General features: G+C 41.5%; 2 protein-coding genes across 3 annotated transcripts; one reads left to right on the top strand and one right to left on the bottom strand.

Annotated features, from left to right (window-relative positions):
* Positions 1-56: 56 nt before the first annotated feature.
* Positions 57-15,660, top strand: LOC116916654 (glypican-6). Of its 2 annotated transcripts, XM_045170177.1 has the most exons (10): positions 59-866; positions 7,922-8,110; positions 11,160-11,394; positions 11,600-11,756; positions 11,965-12,130; positions 12,221-12,351; positions 12,858-13,043; positions 13,419-13,537; positions 13,658-13,827; positions 13,903-15,660. In XM_045170177.1, exons 1-10 carry the CDS (start codon positions 680-682, stop codon positions 14,334-14,336), a joined length of 1,974 nt encoding a protein of 657 aa, XP_045026112.1. In that variant the 5' UTR covers positions 59-679; the 3' UTR covers positions 14,337-15,660. The 2 variants fall into 2 exon arrangements, with proteins under 2 accessions (XP_032777832.2, XP_045026112.1); XM_032921941.2 differs by having other exon boundaries at positions 57-866; positions 13,658-15,660.
* Positions 15,410-18,424, bottom strand: LOC116916645 (serine-rich adhesin for platelets). The gene is made up of 3 exons (XM_032921929.2): positions 18,181-18,424; positions 17,583-18,113; positions 15,410-17,524 (listed from the first exon to the last, which is right to left on the bottom strand). Exons 1-3 carry the CDS (start codon positions 18,268-18,270, stop codon positions 15,836-15,838), a joined length of 2,310 nt encoding a protein of 769 aa, XP_032777820.2. The 5' UTR covers positions 18,271-18,424; the 3' UTR covers positions 15,410-15,835.
* Between the last annotated feature and the right edge of the window lie 389 nt (positions 18,425-18,813).

Genomic DNA, 18,813 nt, shown 5'->3' with positions numbered 1-18,813 from the left:
CCCCCTCCAAACCCTTGAGGCATCAAAGCCTGGCGCCATTGACGCGCGCAGTCTGTTTGGTGCTGTTGTCGTTTGGATAGCGACGAAGGCAAAGGGGAGGAGGGACTTTCTCGTTTCGCTGCAAAAGTTCCTAGTCGAATCAGTCGAGAGTCAAGTAACGATCGGTTCGCGTGTGCGTCCTGCCGCGTCCTGTCTCTCCTCGCTTGTTCATATTCCGTTTCCCATCCTCGTTGCTGCAAGCCAAGTTTTGACAAGAAATTTTGTTTCAATCGTTTCCGTTTTGGTCGGCAGTGTGCAAAATTCACTTATCAATTTCAACCCCTCGTGTGTTTCATTCTGGGTCAGTTTGAGAGAGAGAGATAGAGAGAGCCATTGAAAAGTTCCGTAAACAACAAAACAACGATGGTGATTCATCCGTCCGGCAGCCGGGAGTGATTTGTATAAATTTCCATCTCGAAAACATTCCAAGGCCGTCGAAAAAAAAGGGGGGAAGAAAATTAGAAAAGAAAAAAAGAGTTTAAAATACAGATTTCCCTGTGGTTTTTCTATTTTAATATTTAAAACTAAAAAAAGACAGCGGCCATTCTTCTCTGCCTCGCCACGCCGTTGGAGGCGCATCGTGCCAAAACTCGAAAAAAGAGCAACAAGTTTTCACCAACTTTGCCCTCACAAAGTGAAAATGGCTTCCCCTTTAGTTTTCTTTCCTCACCGATGGCTCCTGTTGCTGATTTGGTTCGCCATCGTTAACGCCTCTCTGCCAACATCACCCAGTAACAACGTGACCTGTTCATCGGTTCGTTCAGCCTATCGTGCCAAGGGATTGCCCGACCGAGACGTGCCACAATCCCAACTACCCATTGCAGCAGGTAAAATAAACAATCAATGTTCAATAGTTTTTTTAGCCAGCCTTGAAAATCTCGATCGTGTGACTGATTAGAAAAGTCTCGTTTTATCTGTGTGTGTGATGTTTGTCTGATTGAACTGGGACTATTTGTGCAAGTCTTTAGTCGTGTCAATCGTTGAAACGCATTATCACTTGCCCTATAATCACGTGAAGCCGTGAGCATCGTGAAACACAAAAAATTGTTGAAAACAAAGCCAACGAATCCAGGTGCTTAGCAAAAAGTAAGACAATGAATGCCCAATTCAAAGAGGAGGACTTGTTGCAACTGTGTTTATATCATTAGACCTTCAATCCTTTTTTGTGTGTGTGTGTCTCTCTACTAGCTAGTTATTTAATATACCAATTTGAGTGTCTACCGAGAAAAAAGGACGAAATAAGTCTTTCCGTTTCCCTCCGTTTATTTGCAGTCGGCATTTTTTCTTTTGTGGCTGACGGAAATGTCTTGGCCTCCATTTAATTTATCGATCACGTGTTTCGGTTAGGAATTTTTATTGAACAATGCCATCATCATTCAAACGTTATTGAATGTGAGAATCACTTGACATGTCCTTACCTTTTTTCGTGTTTTCGATGTTAAAAAACTCATTTTTTGTTAAAAGCTTCTCTTTGCGCACCGTTAGCACGTGTTTCTCCATCGTTTGGGGCGGATGCCGGAAGCCTTTATTTCGTGTGTATCTGTACAACCGGACTCTTTTTCATAGACTTGTCATATTTCGGTCGATGTAGAACTTAAAGGGCCGGCCGTACGACGTGTGACAGGGCCCATCCGGTTTTTCTCTTCCACAAGAGTTAGAAAAAAACTTTTCGCTGCTACTCACTTTTTGTGTACTGCTACAATATAGCCATGTCTAAATTGCTTGTAGAAAGGAGGCGAAGGGGAGGCTGTTAATTGAAATCCGAGAAGTTTTTCCTCCTGAACGCCTCGTTGTCGGCACTGTGTCGAAACGTTTTCCGCTCCATTGAAATTTTCGGCTCTGCTACCCGTGTCCAATTCCGGATATGATTCCATGGAATTTTTCTGTTGGCACCTTTTCAATTCACAACTAGAATTCAAAAATCCTTTCTTTCTTTCTTCTCAACATTTCGAAGCAGCTGAACATTTTTTTTTATTCGTTAAGGCGATTGGGATGGGTTCGGAAAAATAATCAATTCCTGTCATCCGTTCAGCATATCCAGTGAGAACCAAAGGTGGGTACAAAACAAAAAGAAAACTGGTTGATTTCAGCAGAAAAAAAAAACAATAAATAAATCGGTCGAGTTAAGCTTCTGAGCTTTTCTCGTTAAGTCTTGAAACAAAAAGTTTTCGTAGGGACGTGCTTCTTAACAACAGAGGGTCATTGAAGAAAAGTAGCTACCTGAGTAAGTGCGTACCTGCTGGGCTAAAGAAATGAGCGTGTTCACCCCCTGCCAATTAGGCCGTCAGAATGTCATCACACAACTCCTCCTATTCTTGTTCCATTTAAAAGAGGGGGAAAAAAACCTTTTGGGAAATATGAGGGTGAAATAGATTTGCAGGTTTCAAGTCCCCAGCTGTTCAAATGTTTGACCCGTTTTTCTAAACTGTAAAAAAGAAAAACTTATTTCCTCTTCACTTCCATTTAAAATGGTGTAGTACCGTATGTACAACACACACACATACCATCAAGTATTTTTTGCTTCTTACCTTTTTGTGGTTTGAGGGGCTTCTGGATTTCGGGGGGGAGGGGGATTTTTTTTTTCCTTTTTCTTCTAACTTTGGGTGCGTATTTAGTACGTGTCCGGGCATTAACTTTAATGGAACAAAAAAAAAACGTTTTTTTTTTCGTCATTATTTTACCATTTTGTGTGTGTGTGTGTGTTGTTTTTGGTAACTTCTGTCTTTTCATCCGGAGTTGTTTCGTTTAGGAAGTTTCCACTTAATGAAACAAAATGGCCGTAGAAAAGGAAGAACCACAGGGAGAGAATGAGAAACTTTGTGTGTGTTGAAAGTAGTTTTGTCTAGTAGGCGGGGGGGGTTGGATGACGTAAAAAAAGGGATTCACGACATTGAAAATCAACAGGGGTTAATGAACATTTTCCTCTGCAATTGTGAACTGATGAGAAAAGAAACCTTTGTGTCTCGTCTTGTTTGAAAATGCTCGTTTTTTTTTGTGTCGACATCAGTTCGTACTAATGACGGAACCAATGTCCGATCACATTCATGGCCCGTCTGGTGCAATTGCGGTGCAAACGCTGATTACAAATTGGCTGAATTCCCATTTTCCCTGCGGTTCCCGCTGTCAAAAAAGAAAAGAAAAAAGAACGAGTCTTGTTTCACTGTATTCATAATGAGGAAGGAGGCGAAAGCTGTTGGTCGATAACCACACAGCCAACGTTATAAAACAAACACCAGAAATATGAACCTTCCTCGAGAGAGAGAAGAAAAAAAAAAGGAAAAGACTCTCTCATTTCAATATGGATGAGGCTCCTACTAGCTCGTTTTGTATTTAACAGTGTTTCTCTTAGCCGCTACGAGTATTATGAATAATTAAACGATTTTCGATCGTTCGGGCTCTCTTCAGACCTGTCGAATGAAAATGTGGGAAGGGGGACATTTGATCAATGTGGCGCCGACCTTCCAAAAGGGTCTGACATCACCGTTGTTTCTTTCTTCTTTCCTTCTTATTACGTTGGGTAGCTGGTTTTTCTTAGACAAATGTTTCTTTTTGATTTGTTTTTCTTTTATCTACCAGGTGGTAGAAATTCTTTCCCAAATTTCTTTTGTCTCGTGTAAAATGGTTTGTTTTTCTCTTGGCCAGCATTTGTTCCGCGTATTTGTTTATCGAGAGCGTTGATTGCACAGTGTAAAGAGGACATCATCCGTAGTGAGAGTATCTAATCTTCGAAAATAGAATTTCTCCCTTTTTATTTGAAAACAAAAAATCTCTTGACTGGCAGAAGTTTGTGTTTCTGTTTTGGTACACAGACTTCCTTTTTTGAACGCGTTAAACTTTTGCGGCAGGCAGAGACGCTAGTCAAGTTTAAGTCTTAACACGAGTTTCAAGACTTGTTTGGATCCCCGTCGTGTGTCCGTCATGTCTGTCTGCATTACACGTACACACAGACAGACAGGAAGACATGCAGAGCAAGAAAAGAGACGATAGGAATAGGAGAGAGAGCTAAAAATATGTTCGTGTTAGTTTATTCTACAAAGACATTGATATGGCCTTGTTTGATCGACCCCCATAGTCCATTTGCGAGTGTACGATGCAAGCAGCTGGCCCAGCCGATAGTGGGGGGGCCCGTCCGTGTCAACATTACGTTAGCCTACAATTCCCTTTTTCTTTTTTTCTAACTACGACTATTCGTTTTCATTTCGTTTCGGGGGGTCCTAACCGGTCCATGTCCGAAAATAGAAGTCGCCAAGGAATTCCTAAACGATGAATAGAAAACACGCATACTCACCGGAGAACTCGAGCAACGCCCGAATTCGATGGTTACCTCCCTTCTATTTTGTGTGTGTGTTCTTTCAGAAAAAGAGAAAATTCATTTTGACCGTCCGTCTTGTCGACAAAAAGAGACGCGCTCCTCTATTGACTGGGCTGGCCCGTCTGGCACAGCAGTCGGTCCCCATTTTTTCGAGAAAAAGAAATAATTGGAATCTGTCATTGACACGCGTCGGCTGCATTTGTTGACATCGTAAACATAAACACATCAAGACACCCTTTGGAATGATTCGAAAAAGAATGGCACAATCCGGAAGAGTGACACCATTTTCTTTTCCTCCTTGTAAATCATTGAGTCGTTTTGATTCCTGAAGACAATTATTAATGAACTTTCGTGCCCTGGTGACGGAAGGAATGTTCAGAGTAGAGAAATAACAGTCCAACATTTTGTTTGAAGCGCATTTCTCTTCAAGGGGGGGGACGGGGGCGATGGTTTATCTGTTAGTTTTCATCTTTTCTCTCTTGTGTTGGCCAAGGTTCTTTTTTTTTTTCTTCTCTTGTGTTTGTTTCTATCGCAGTCGTTTGTAACAGTCTTCCCAAAAATGGAGGGTCAGTCCTAGAACTTTTTCTTTTTTCTTACCCAACACACACAAGAGCCTACACCCTCGGTGAATCACCCCCCGACTGCTTCACCCTCGTGTTTCTTCTCTAATCAATAACCTCGCCTTTCTTCCAGTCTCCACTATACTCCCTCTACCTATTGAGGGTTCCAGAGTGTGTGTGTGTATACACACAGGCTATATATACATGTGTAAAAAAAAAAAAAGAAAGAAGGCTGCAGTTGTGTGTGTGTGGCCCCTCAATGTAACCTCTCATTCTATACAGCAGTTCCAGTTGATTTCCCATAGTATGTCTATTAAATGTTTCTCTTTCTCTGGTAGGGAAATGTATAAAACACACTTTTTTTTGGGTCGCAATCAAAAGACAGTCGGGGACACTAAACTACTATAGTCATACCTTTTTGGCTCAATTGCAATCCCACCCAATATATAGATATATATATATATACTGTCGTTTCGGATTTCGTTCCGGAATGAGGAGGGAGGGGAAATGCCTGGAATGTCTCTGGGAAATAGGCCTATATTGCAATACCACCGAGGAATACAAGTACATTCCCCTCTCTCTATCACCTTCCTTATTTCTTCATTCCATCGATTTCCCCCCCTTCGTTTTTTCTTTATGCATAGGATGTATATATTCCGGAACGCGTTCCAAACCCTTATTGGTCTCCACAGAGGTTTTCCCACACTCGCGCACCGAGGCGACAAAGTAGAAAACGGACTTTTCTTTTTGAAGAAGAAGGATCATAAAAAAAAAAAAAAAATTAAAAGTATGAAGAAGAAATCCCCTACCACAGACTAACATCAATATATACCAATCTCATCCATCTTCAAGAGGGGGGGGGGGGCTCTAATAGCTAGCGAGCTGTGTAATAAATACTCTGGATAGTGCGTGTGTATATTTATATGCGTGTGTCAAGGAGCAGATGTTTTGAAAAGACAAAACAAAAACACAAAATTTTGAAATTCCCGTAGATGTTTTGATCCTTTTTGGGGGGGTTCGACCGATCCTGTCAACTTGGCCGATTCTTTATTGTTTCTTTTTCAAGAGGTGGCTGGCCAGAACGGGCCATTTTTAAAGGAGGGGGGAGCTGTTCGTCTCTTCTTTTTTTTTTTTTTTACGTTTTAATCGACTCAAAATCATCCGCCATCTCTTGATGTAAACAGTTTTAAATGAAATCTTAGTCGTACAACTTAAATCGTTTTTCTTCCTTCCTTCCTTCATCGCCTTGTTTAGAAGTTAAAAAAAAAAAAAAAAATTTAGGAAGGGGGGATATGGGGATGGGAGGGGGGAGGTCACTTCCGATATGTCTGGCATGAGCCTGAATTTCCGGAAGTCATTATACAGCTGATACGACATTTCGTTCCCCCTCTTTTTTGTGTTGCTTGTACACACGCAGTAGCCCCCCCCCCCCGGTTTTTTTACCAACTAGAAACAACTCGAAAAAAAAAAAATGGTGTTAGAAAGAAGACCTACTTGTCATAAAGCCGTTGATTTCTCGTTTCTTAAATTGCATCGTAGTGAAAATCGACTTTTTAAATTGGATTACCATTCCCGTATCAAGTTTATACTCGCCATTGTCGATCGAAGACGCAAGCAATAACACAAGTGCATTATCTGAACGGACCTTTTCTTAGAAATTGGACTTGATTAAATGAAAAAGGGTCGATGCTATGAAATTGCCACGGAGTAAATAATGGATTTTCACGAAGACGCCACGCTGGCATCGAATAACTTCTTGGCCGTTGGAGTCCGCTCAACTTAATGGAGAAAAGACATGAGAAAAATCAGAAAATAAATCTCGAATGCATGTAGGTCAGTCTGGATTCATCATCAACGTTGTTTTTCTTGCTTTCTGAAAATGATGTTGAGCATATGTGAGTGTGTAATAGACAACATGTTGCGTCCGCATCCGCAGACACGCGCTCCCATAAATTGGAAGATCGGAGCAATCGCGCGGCCCCACAGTCCATTCAAATTCCATTCTCTCATTTCTGATGATGATGACCGTATACAGAAGAAAAATGGCGCGCGGGCCTTTCATTTTCCTTCTATCCCCTTTTTCGGTCCCTTTAATGGACGGGACCGCTGGCCCGCATTTAACGGCGGCGGCCTCTTATCACGCCGCTCCATATGGTTGTTTTTGTCTGAAGTCGATTTTTGTTGAAGCTCAACTGTCTATTGGTTTCTCTCAAACGAGAGAGAGAGAGAAAAAATGTTACCTCTGTTGTTGTTGTTGCTATTTCTAATTCTAGACAAGAGTATAACTGTACTTTGTTTTCTCGTATACAAGAAAGGAGCCAGCGTGTATCGCACCAAAGCAAACGATTCGAAGCGGTTGGATGCCTCGAGCAATTGGAAACCGATCGCGGCCGGGAGGCCTCTTTTTATAATTTTAGATTCCCTTTTTTTTTTAAATAATTTATTATTATTATTTACTGAACGCCGCCTAGTGTCACTTTAAACACTCGGCCATCAAACAATGAGAGAGTCCGTGTTATCGATGTATTTTCTTGAGTGTGTGTGTGTACATTCACTGGCACCTTGTGGATGTGTGTGTGAGAAAACGAGGTGTTTGGGCGCAGGCGCTAATTAATCTCGTTATACACGCTGGTTTCCTCCCATTGTCTCTTTCGCCGCCTTTGTAAGAAAAATTTAGAAAGGAAGAAAGGAGGGAAATGCATTTTAGTTTTGTTTTGTTTTTTGAATGAAGCCGAAAAAAAATAGAAAGTCCCGTCCGTCGAGTTTTCTTCTTCCATGACTGCCTTGTTTTCACCACTGTAAATCATCGTTCTTAAACGGCTCAAAGAGCCACGCTAATGCCGATGGTAAAACGAGGAGAGAAAGCATTTATCTGACTCATTTGTCCTTATTCTTTATTTTATTTTTACGTTTAAAGTGCTAGTATATATTTACCTTTTTCTTTTGTGCCTCGTGTTACATCTGGCTAATTCGTGTTGTTTTTTTCCTCTCTCCCTCTGTGTGTGTGTAGGAAGTCATCAGTTGCGGTTTTGCGGATCGAGAAGCAGCGGCGCTGGATCATCATCGCAACCGACATGTTGTACCGAGGCCATGGAGAACCGGCTGAACGACGCCAGCCGCCAGCAATACGAACTGGTGGTGCGAGACGCCTCTTCTTCTCTATCGTCCACCTTCACCGCCCGAGCCAAGAAATTCGACGGTAACCATTTTTTTTTTTTCTTTTAATTTCACCTTTTTTTTTTATTGACTGGACGAAAAGTAATAATAATAATCATCATAAAGATAGCAAAATAAAAATAGGGAGAAAATAAGGGACGCTGTCTCGCGTCGGGAATGTGAAACATGTCGCGTGACTTTCGTTCATTTTCATTAAATTTCGGGAGGGAAAAGATGTTTGATCTAATGATGTTGATGCACGTGTTTTAAAATTAAACGCGTTATGCTTTAGTAGTGGGGGTTTTGCGGCCGGAATTCGTCGACAAATGTTGATTGCATGCGTATACACCACCGTTTCCAATTCGTAAATGGAAATGTTTATTCTTCTTTTACGTCTTTCTTTTTTTTTTTTCTTTCCTCCGCACAGCTTTAAATGCGTTGTGTGTGTCAATTTGGTTTCAGCCCCTTAATTAGAACTTGTTTATACTTTCCTTTTGTGCGTGCGTGTGTGTGTGTGTGTGGAGAATATTCGTTTGGAAGTCGACATTCTCCGGTCGCGCCCTCCATTCATCCATCATTTTCCTTGTTTGAGATTTCCAAAGTGGGGAGGAGGGCTACTATTCAATCACTTCGTAGTTACCTTTAAAAAAAAAATCTAAAAGATAAACGTGGAAGAAAAAAAATGTTAATATTCAAATGACGTATTTCCAGTTTCCCAATGGCCACACTTAACTGTTTTCATCTCGTTGTTTCTGTCATACCCGGCGGGGATGTAACCTCCCGAACGGTGTACAGCTCGTTGCTGCTTTTTTTTTACACGACCACAATGTTTGGTTAATAGTCACCTTTTTTTTTTCTATTGATAATATTGACTTTTTTTTTTTTTAACACGAGGTTGGTTAACGTTTTTTTTTTGTCGTGTCTTCAACACACACACAGATAAGATAAGTCATTTTATTTTTCTTTCCCTCTTTTTGACACTGTAACGTAATAACAGGTGTTTTCATCTGTGTCTGCGTGACAGAGACTTGAGAGATATTGATGCTGCGCTTGTGTGTGCACACGAACGCCGTGTAGGGCAACGCAAGTAAAGAAAAACATTCGGGAAAAATGATCGAAAAAAAAAATATAAATAAATCCAAATGGGAGATTCTTCTTTGTGGAAAAGAGAGAAAGAAATGTTGTGACTCATGGCGTACACACACAATAAGGGTATCTGGTTTGCAGTTCGGGCGTGTCTACTAAACAACGAAAAAATTGTAAAACAAAAAAAAAAAAAAAAGAAAAGAATTTCGTTTTAGTTGAATCTCAGATGGAAGCATCTTTCGCGGTATTTCTAATTCCACTTCCCTTGTTGTTGATATTTATTTTATTTATTTTTTTTTTGCTCTTGTCCCGACAACACACATACGTTATCCCGGTCCTATCGTCTTTTTTTTTCTTCTTCGAGTCTCTTGTTCTTTTTCGTGATGGCTATACATGGGCAAGACGAGGCCAGCACACGTGATCAGTGGCTCGCATGAGCTAGCGCCTTCTCTTTTTAGCAATGTTTTTCAAACCTCTCGGTTTCTTTTGTTGTTGTTGTTCTGTTTAGAAAGAAAAAAAAAAGGGGGAATTCAAAAGTGGATTTTGTTTTTTGTTAATCAAGAAATTCGAAATTTCACTTTGAACGACATTTCTTCGGATTCTCGATTCCATTCGGCATTTTTTCTTTCTTTTTTATGGCAGTTGTAACTATACGGTTCAATTTCGGGCCATAAATGTCTGCAGGAATGTCTGTCTGCTTATGTGTTTGTTGTTGTCTGACGTGATTATGTTCGTTTATTACAGAGCCGCTTGGCTCTTGATGGCCGTTTCTTCTTCCCTTTTTCCCCTCTTTTTATTTTTACATTTGAAATGATGATTGATTCTCATCCGAGATAAACGTATAAATGGACCGAGCTGGGGCTTATTTCAGATGATGTAGACTTCATCTTCTGGGCCGAGCAATCCAGGAAAATTTGAAAAAAAAAAAAAAAAAATCCCTTTCGTTTTGGAATGAGACGAAATGTATCCCAGAAGATGCCAAGATGGCGGCTTTTTCTTCTTGCTTTTGAGCCTCTCTTTTGAGCTGCCTCGGCCAGATTGATGTCACGTGACACGTGTTTATTCCCCTCCAACGTTCCTTTAGTTTTTTTTCCATCTCTCGTCTCCCTCCCCCAAAACGTTCCAGTCGTTCCTGCGAGGAGTGTCAGCCAGACTCTTTTTCATTTCGTGTGTACAAAACTTCCCCTCTAAGATTTAAATATTTATGTTATATACCGCAGCGTTCCCTTCCTGTGTCGTTGATCCACACAGGGTCTCTCTCTTTCAAATGTCGGTTAGTTTCCCTTAAAAAAAAAAAATAAAATAAAATTCTACAAAAGTGTTACCGGGGTTATACAAACCCATTAGAGGTGAAGAGAAAGAAAAAGAGCCTCATCGAACGATCGGTGCCTACAGCGTCTTTGTGTCCCGCTTATTTTTGTTTTCCCCTCTCTCTCCCGTTCACGCCCGCTACTGCCTTCGGGAACATCCATTTTTATTTTTTTATAAAGAGGCAAACTTACTGGCCAAAGGGCAATTCGGCAGAGCTCCCGGCCATCGGTGTAGGAACTTAAAAAAATAAATAAATAAATAAAAGGGTCGCGCACAAGCGGATTATGCCCACCATATATAACCCAACCATTCGTATCGTATTTGATGTAATTCACTGTATTGTCGTGTGCAAGCTTTAGCGCGTTGGTTCAAATCCAGGCGATTACTTTTCTTTTTTCCGGTGGGCACATATTACTGGACAAAATAGAACTTTATGTCCAGTAAAGAGAGGGGAGATGACTGTGATGGAAAACGAGTCGAAAAAGTGTTTCAGCATTCCGACAGTCCATATGCTGACAAATGATGCCTGATTATATACACGTCCGTGTTGAATGAATAAAACATCAAATTTTTATTTTTTGTGAGTCTTTCAAAGTGAGAAGCTTAGAATATTAATGGGGAATATTATAAGTACGTGTTTGTGCTTTGATCTTTGTATTTATTCCCATTTTTTATTTTATTTTTTTTAAATCCAGAATTCTTTCGTGAGCTGTTGGAAAACTCTAAACGCGATTTTCACGACATGTTCAAACGGACTTATGGCATTCTCTACGAACAGAACAGCGAAGTCTTTACCGACCTCTTCCGCGACCTGGAAGATTACTACGCTCGCGGCAAACTCGACCTGGAAGAAGCCATGGATCATTTTTTCACGGCCCTCTACCAGCGAATGTTTACCGTCCTGAACGCCCAATTTCGATTCGACGACAAGTAAATATACATTTTAAAAAATTATATAAAAATGAAAACACACAAACAAAACCGCAATAACTACCTAAATATGTTAGGCTCTATACACTTGTTGTACACAGTAGTTTAACTTATAATAATGACACAATTTATAACACGACTTTCTATTCCAATTTTCCCCCCTCGTGCAAACCTACCCTATCATTTGAAAAAAAAAAAAATAAAGGTATTTGATCTGCGTCAACACGCACATGAAAGAACTGAAGCCGTTCGGCGACGTACCCAAAAAGTTATCGGTGCAAGTGAAGCGTTCCTTTGTCGCCACCAGAACGTTCACACAGGCGCTGAATGTCGGACGGGACGTCATCGCCAAGATGCAATCGGTAAAGACAAAAAAGAAAAATAACTTGTTTATCGTGCTTACGTAACTCGTTAAACCGGAATCTGCTTGTTTGTTGTATTTGTTTTTTTAACGATTCGCACTTTTATTTTAGAGCGAAAAAAAAAACAAAAACAAAAAACATGAAATCTTAATCGGTTCTATTAACAAAGTTAAAAATAATTTGTGTGTGTGTGTGTGTATAATAACAGATGGAAGCGAGTGGCGATTGCATGCGTGCCGTGATGCGAATGTCCATGTGCCCCGTTTGCCAAGGTCTCGACGAGGTCAAACCGTGCGGTCATTACTGCCTCAACGTCTTTAAAGGTTGTCTGGCGTATCACGCTGATCTCGGAGTCGAATGGGACAACTACGTTGGTAAGACCTGTCTTTTTGATCTCTTGATTTCGAAATGAAAAATGAATTTTATTATTTTGACGTGTCAATCTTGTCTTCTACCGTGTATAGATGCCCTGATGAAAGTGGCCGACCGACTCTTGGGGCCTTTCAATATTGAACTGGTTGTCGATCCGATCGATATCAAAATTTCTGACGCCATTATGAATTTTCAAGAGAATGGCTACGAGATTTCTCAAAAGGTATTTACGACGAATGTGTTTATTTTATGCGTTTCATTTTCATCGTCTTTTTTTTTTCTCATATTGATGTGCATTCTCCAAATGATTTGGCTTGTTGTGCAAGTTACTTATCCAGCGCTTCGCCAAGTTGTTTTTATATGTCTCTTCTTCTTTTTTGAGGAGGCGATGATTCAGCAGTTCACAGTTGTCCGTTGATTTTCTCGCGCTTTTATTCTTTTTTCTCTACCGCGAACATCAAAAGAGAAAATTGCGCCCAGCATTTGGGGGGGGTGGGGGGATGCAAAGATTGAAAAGTCATGACAGTTGCCATTAGGCGACATTGTGGTGTTGATGACGGGTCGAAAAAAAAAACCCAAAATGGCCTCGTGCTAGGTCGCCATGTAATTCCGTCTGTTGGTGTTGCGAGAGACGGGCATCAAGTTTCGTTGCCTCATACGGATGTTGTTGTTGTTGTGTTTATTCTAATAACTTGAGTGCATTATTTCATGTTTTATTTTTATTTTTAGGTGTTTAAGGGATGCGGACAACCGCGGCTGGGCAAACGAAGTGCAACCACCTCCGAGATCAATTTCGAGAGCGTGAAATTTGATCGGGCTGGCAGTGGTGGCACTGGAACTGGTGGCGCCAACGTCCGTCCCACAACGGCAGCTGGCACGTCACTCGATCGCCTCGTTCGTGACATTAAACAGAAGGTGTGCTTTTTATTTTTTAAGCTGTCTCTCTTGTTTCTTACAAAATATCCTCCCTCCCCACCTTTGTCCTCTGATTTTTTTCTGTTACCTAAGTGGAAAGGCTCTTTTGCCACCTCGTTCTTTTATTGGTGCGACATCTCTGGTTGGGTTCAGTCAACCGGATTTTTTCGAATCCCCCACTCTTAGAAATAAAATAAATACCAAGAGGGTTCGTCGCTCTCGGTTTGTTCCACGACTCGTAGAAGATTAAAGCGATAAGTCTGTCAAAGAGAGGCCTTCCCCATCTAACACCCTCCATCCTTCACCCCCTCGTCTACTGTATCCATTTGTATTATAACTTTCTCTCTATCGTGTATGTTTCCCTTTGCTTGGCAGGTCAAAGCTAGTCGTGGTTATTGGTCCAAACTGCCGCAGACTATTTGCGCCCATGAGAAACTCGCCCCATTGGCTGGCAGTGCCGAAGGAGACTGCTGGAATGGCAGCGAACGGGCTCGGTATGCCGTTATTTATTTATTTTCATATTGCTTCTGGTTTTCTGTTTTGTAATCAAACGACTGGAAATGTTGGATGTTTAACTATTGTCTTGCGTTGTGTTCGTTTTTACTTATAAACAGATACTCTGCCGCTTTGATGGCTGATGGTGTAGCGGCTCAGACGGGCAACCCCGAAGTCACGCTGGACGGCAGCCGGCCTAATACTCTTGTTAATGATCAGATCTTCACATTGCGACTGATAACCAACAAACTGGAGAATGCCTACAATGGAATGGATGTTGAATGGGATGGTAGGCATATCCGGCTACATTCTCTCCATTGTTTTGCATCAACCAATCAACGTCCATTATTCCGTTTTCATTTAGATTCTTTCTCCAATGGCAGCGGAAGCGGGAGTGGTTCTGGTGATGGAGCCGGATCGATGGAAGAAGATGACGATGAGGACCGCGAGCGGGCAAAACATCCCAGCGGCGGACACAATCCGAACAGCGCCAACCGTGGCGGTGGCGCTAGTTCCGTCCCCGGAATCGATTCAAACCGACAACAACCCAAGAGCAAACCCAACCCATACGATGGCATTCCCCGGAATAATGCCGGCAATTCAGAAGACGACGATGAAGAAGAAGACGATGACATTGAATTCACGCAGGGCGGAATCGCTCCGAAACCAGAGAACAAAGTCCCGACGGCTTCGTCCGCTCCGCCGGCCGATAGCACACAACAATCGCTCAGTCCCAACAAAGCGCTGACCAGCTATCTCGTGCCTATCGTCGTCATGTGGCTCGGCAACATGTTTTAAAAGTTTCACGACATCCCCGGCAAACCCTTTCTTTTTAAACAAAAACAAAAAATCCCGCATGCTTGTGATCGTTTCACTTGCTTCAATTTTAATTATTTTTTATTCTTCTGAGCCAAAGCAAGCGACAGGTATACATTTATAAATATATAAATAAGTTTCAGGGTGAGACGCAAATTCCGCGCCAAACCCAGACAGCGACACAAATCCGTCTTCACGGGCAACTACTTTATTGGCTTTCCCCCCACCCCCACCCCCCCCCCTTTTTTTTTTTTTTATGGATTGTACATTTTCAATGAATCACGCTCCTTTCCCGCCTCCCCCCCACGAGTTTCAAAGTTTATTTTAAAATCCCGAAATAATGATGATAGTCTTAAAACTGAGATCAGCTAGCTTATTCCACCCCTTTCCAATCGCAGGACGGTTCCACATCTGTGGCAAAAAAAAAAAAAAAAAAAAAAATATTCAGCGAAATGTGAAGGCGATGTAAGAGGAAAAGAGAAAAACGAAATTTTTTTTGTTTTTTTTTTTTTAAATGGCGCCTAGTTCTCTAGTCACGGCCAAATGAAACAATTAAAAGGTGAGACGACAGAAGGAATTTGGAACTTGGCAGATTGCGAGCCACATGCCGTGTAACTTTTTTTTTTTTTTCACGAAAAAAATAAAATACGAAAATCCCTCGCCGTTCTTCGGCAGTGAAGCGGCGTGTGAAAGAGAAGAACAAGATTTTCACAAGATACAATTCGGTTGACGATCGCCATCTGTTGCAAGTGAATTGCGCACACAGAGAAGATGTTCACCGCCATTGACCTTTTTTTATTTTTAATGTAACAAAAATTCTCCTTCTCTTCTTTAAACTTGGGGGGGAAAAATAACGAATTTAAATTTATATGTTTGTACTTGTATATAAGTGGGTCGAATGGAATCGACTTTTTTTTTTAAGTGCACCGCTGTCATGTCTGTGTCATTTTCGTGAACTCCGTCTTGAAAAACCAAACAAACAAACAAAAAAAAAAGTAAGTTCCAACATGTGTGATGGTCATGTTTCACTCCCTCACTCAGTAACCACAATGTCGTGCGGTTTTTACATCAATTTATTATTTCCTTCATATATATTTTGTTTTCATTTAAAGGCGTGCCAATTTATTTTTTCACATTGTGAGTCTTGTACATATATCATTACACATCCCCTTGCCCGCCTCTCTACTTTACATTATTCCCATTCTCGTTGTAGGTCCCATTTCCTAAAGAAAACAAACTTACACACACGTGAATTTTGATGGATGAATTTGAAATGACACACTGTGAATAAATAATTTCAACGAAATGTGAAAACCATCTCTTACGCGGTCTACCCAAAAGAAAAAAAAACCACGAACTTAAACATACTATTTGACATGGAAGAAACATTGCATTTTGCTGTCGGGAATGATTTGAAAAAATAAAAAAATGATAAAAATAAATCTAAATTTCGTGAAAAGAAAAAAAAAGAGGAATGTTTTTCAGCGTCTTAAGACAGACTGCATTGATGGCAGACCGAGACGCTTTAGTGCTTCATCGACGTCCGGCATGGAAACATCTTGGCTGCTTGTGGTGGATAAATTAATCGATTTCAGGTCAGATATGGTACTACTAAGCGAGGTGCATACTTTAGACCTTACTGAAACTTTGTCCCAGTCTTGAACAGAACTTGGTTCCCGGCTGCTGTTGCCCGATGAAGAAGAGGAAAGGGAGAGCCCGACGCTGAAAGAGGAACGATCTCCGGGGAAGCCACACGATCGTTGCCTGGAGACCGTCGATCGCTCGGTCGATGTGGCCGATAGAGTCAATGACATAAAAGACGATTCGGTTGGCGTCTCTTGCCATGGCGGAGTTTGTTGATGGGCTCGACGTTCTTCCGCTAGAACGCGCAAGCGTTGGTTATACGCTTGATAGACGTCGTTATATACATCTAACAATGGGCCCAGAGTGAAGGGGGCACCGCTCGAATCCCATTTGCCAGTTTCCGATCTGCGGTAAGCGGAAGCTTCGGCTCCCAAGGGCAAGGAAGAGGCATTCGAGATCTTGGACGATGATTGTTCCGTACTGGATGCCGGTGAATCGTAAGCCGATGGCGAAGAATCTGTCCTTGTAGACCACTCAGCTGCTTCCGGCGTAGTAGGCGCAGGACGACAAGCCGGAATCGATCCTGTTAGTGATTTCGGTGTGGATGTCGAATTGCTGCTTGAGGAAGTACTAACGCTGAGTTCTCGGACGTCCTGACTCTTCATTTCTAGCAGCTTTTGGACGTAATGTTTCAGAACTTGCTTTCGATTATCTTCGGTGCTTGCTTGTTTGGCATTGCTGCTTGCCAAAGGGGTTGATGTTGCGCAAGAATCCGGCATAGAATTTGGTCTACGAAGAATTCCGGGGCGTTTTGTTGGCTTGCTGGATTCTAAGATGCTATCCAGCTGAATACGCTCTTTCCGAATGGCATTCAATGCGTCAGCCAGATTCTTGCGACGTCGAGAATCGTCAGATGAAGTATCCGATTTTTCCGTCACATCAAAACGGATTTCCAGATCGTCGTCACTAAAGACGACCAGGCCATCGGACGTCGACGACGAGCTCGGAATAGAACTTGAACTGGATTTCAATTCAACTTCTTTCAGAATATTTGCCTGGTCGGAAGCAATCCATCGCTCCTGCTCCTCTTTAAGTTCCTTAAGCAAATGACCAATTTCGTTAAGCTGTTGGGAATCTTTGGCGCTGAGCTTCGGTGGAGCGATAAGCTTTCTTGCCGTGCTATCTCTAACTGGAACCATTACTTCATCTGATGACCATTGCCGACAAGCTTCTTCAGTGAACTGAGACCGAGGAGCATCTGAAAGATTTTCAGTAGGTGGACTCTTCACTCGGTCTGTGCTTAGGCATGCAGAGGTTGGTGGGGAAGTAGCTCGAGATGAAGTTGCAGAAGATGATTGGTCAATGGTGGTCGAAGTGCTCTCGACGTCCCAATCTTTATCAGGTTTCTTTTCCATTTTGTCCAATTCCTCCAGAAGTCGTAAATAGTTACTGTGACTTTTTTCCTTTAGCAAAGCTTCCTTTCCTCTTTTCAAAATTTTTTTATCATCTTCAATTTTTTTCTCTTCCTTTTTCTTTACAAACTCATTGGTTTCCATTTCAGACAGCATAGCTGCTTGCCTGGCATCCTGTAAAAGAAATATTGTTGCAATGAAAGATTAAGCCAATGACAGAGGATTTTATTACCTGTGGACTTCTAACTGCTTCTACTATTTTATCCTTGATTACATATTCTGTCTGAAATAGTGTTGACTTATCAAACCGGATCACTTTTGGTGGATCTTCCTTCACTGTTTCCGCAACTACTTGGACAGGTGGTAAAGAAGCAATGTAAGATGATCTCACAGCCTCTGTATCAAGGGCTTGTTTTCTTTGCAGTATTTTTTTGTTTTTTTCAATAGATGTTTGTTGCCTCTGTAACTTGAGTTCCTTCAAAGCATCTTTTCCTAGGTGTGTGGCTTTCTTTCTGTTTTTGGTTAACTGTTCCAGACGAACAGCCTCATAGTTTTCTTCATTTTCTTGATTTGCCCGTGCATGGGCGGCACCAAACTTAGTCAAACAGGTTAAAACTTCTTCTTCCATTTCTTGAACCATGGCCTTCACCTCAGAATCAATTTTTTGCTTTAGTTCGATTTCCATACCTTTCAAAATTTTTTCTTTCTTTTCCTCCCTTGCATCTCGGATATTTTTTGCAAACTGAGATGATTGTTCGCGTACCTACGATTTGCATTGAGTGACACATTCCGGTTATTTACGTTCAAAACTATTTCACTCTAAATCTCACCTGATGCAAACGTTTCAAGCGAGCTTCACGAAAACGGGTTTTTGTTAATTCTTCAACTTCGTGAGAAGCTAATCGAACGGCCGGAATCATTTTAGTTTTAAAATAGGTTAAAAGAATAGTTAAAAGATTAAAATCTCCGGTCAATCATTGCTTCACTTGCAAAAATAAAAAATCCAAGCATAAACATTCAAAATAAATGACAACCACTTTTGGAATGGCTTGACCAACATCCCTAAACACACTGTAGAAACAGTTAGTAGCAGAAGCATAGTGCCAGAGCTTGGGCTCGGCCCCGATCGTTTTCGATCGGGGCGAACCGCGGTTTGCCGGCCAAAAATCACCCAACCGTCGGTTCGGTTTAGCCGTTTTTTACTTCGGTGCGGTTCTCGGTTTGGAATTCGGTCAAACCGGTGCGAACCGCCACCATTTTGAAAATTTTTTGAAAATTTGACGGAAATTTCAAATCAACCAATCAAATCGCGTTGAGCGTAAAGTGGCACCAATGGTTGCCAGGTGGGACCTGAGTTGAACTTCGAACTTTGACTAATTGACTTAATTGAGTCAGGTCAGGCTGTCAGGCATTGCTGTAGTGGCCTAAATTATCAAACATGGCTAGAGATATGTTAAGTATTC

The sequence above is a fragment of the Daphnia magna genome, linkage group LG2 (genome assembly GCF_020631705.1).
Source record: "Daphnia magna isolate NIES linkage group LG2, ASM2063170v1.1, whole genome shotgun sequence".
Lineage (NCBI taxonomy): Eukaryota > Metazoa > Arthropoda > Branchiopoda > Diplostraca > Daphniidae > Daphnia > Daphnia magna.
The sequence above is the reverse complement of the archived record's forward strand: the minus strand, read 5'-3'. Positions and strand labels throughout refer to the sequence as shown.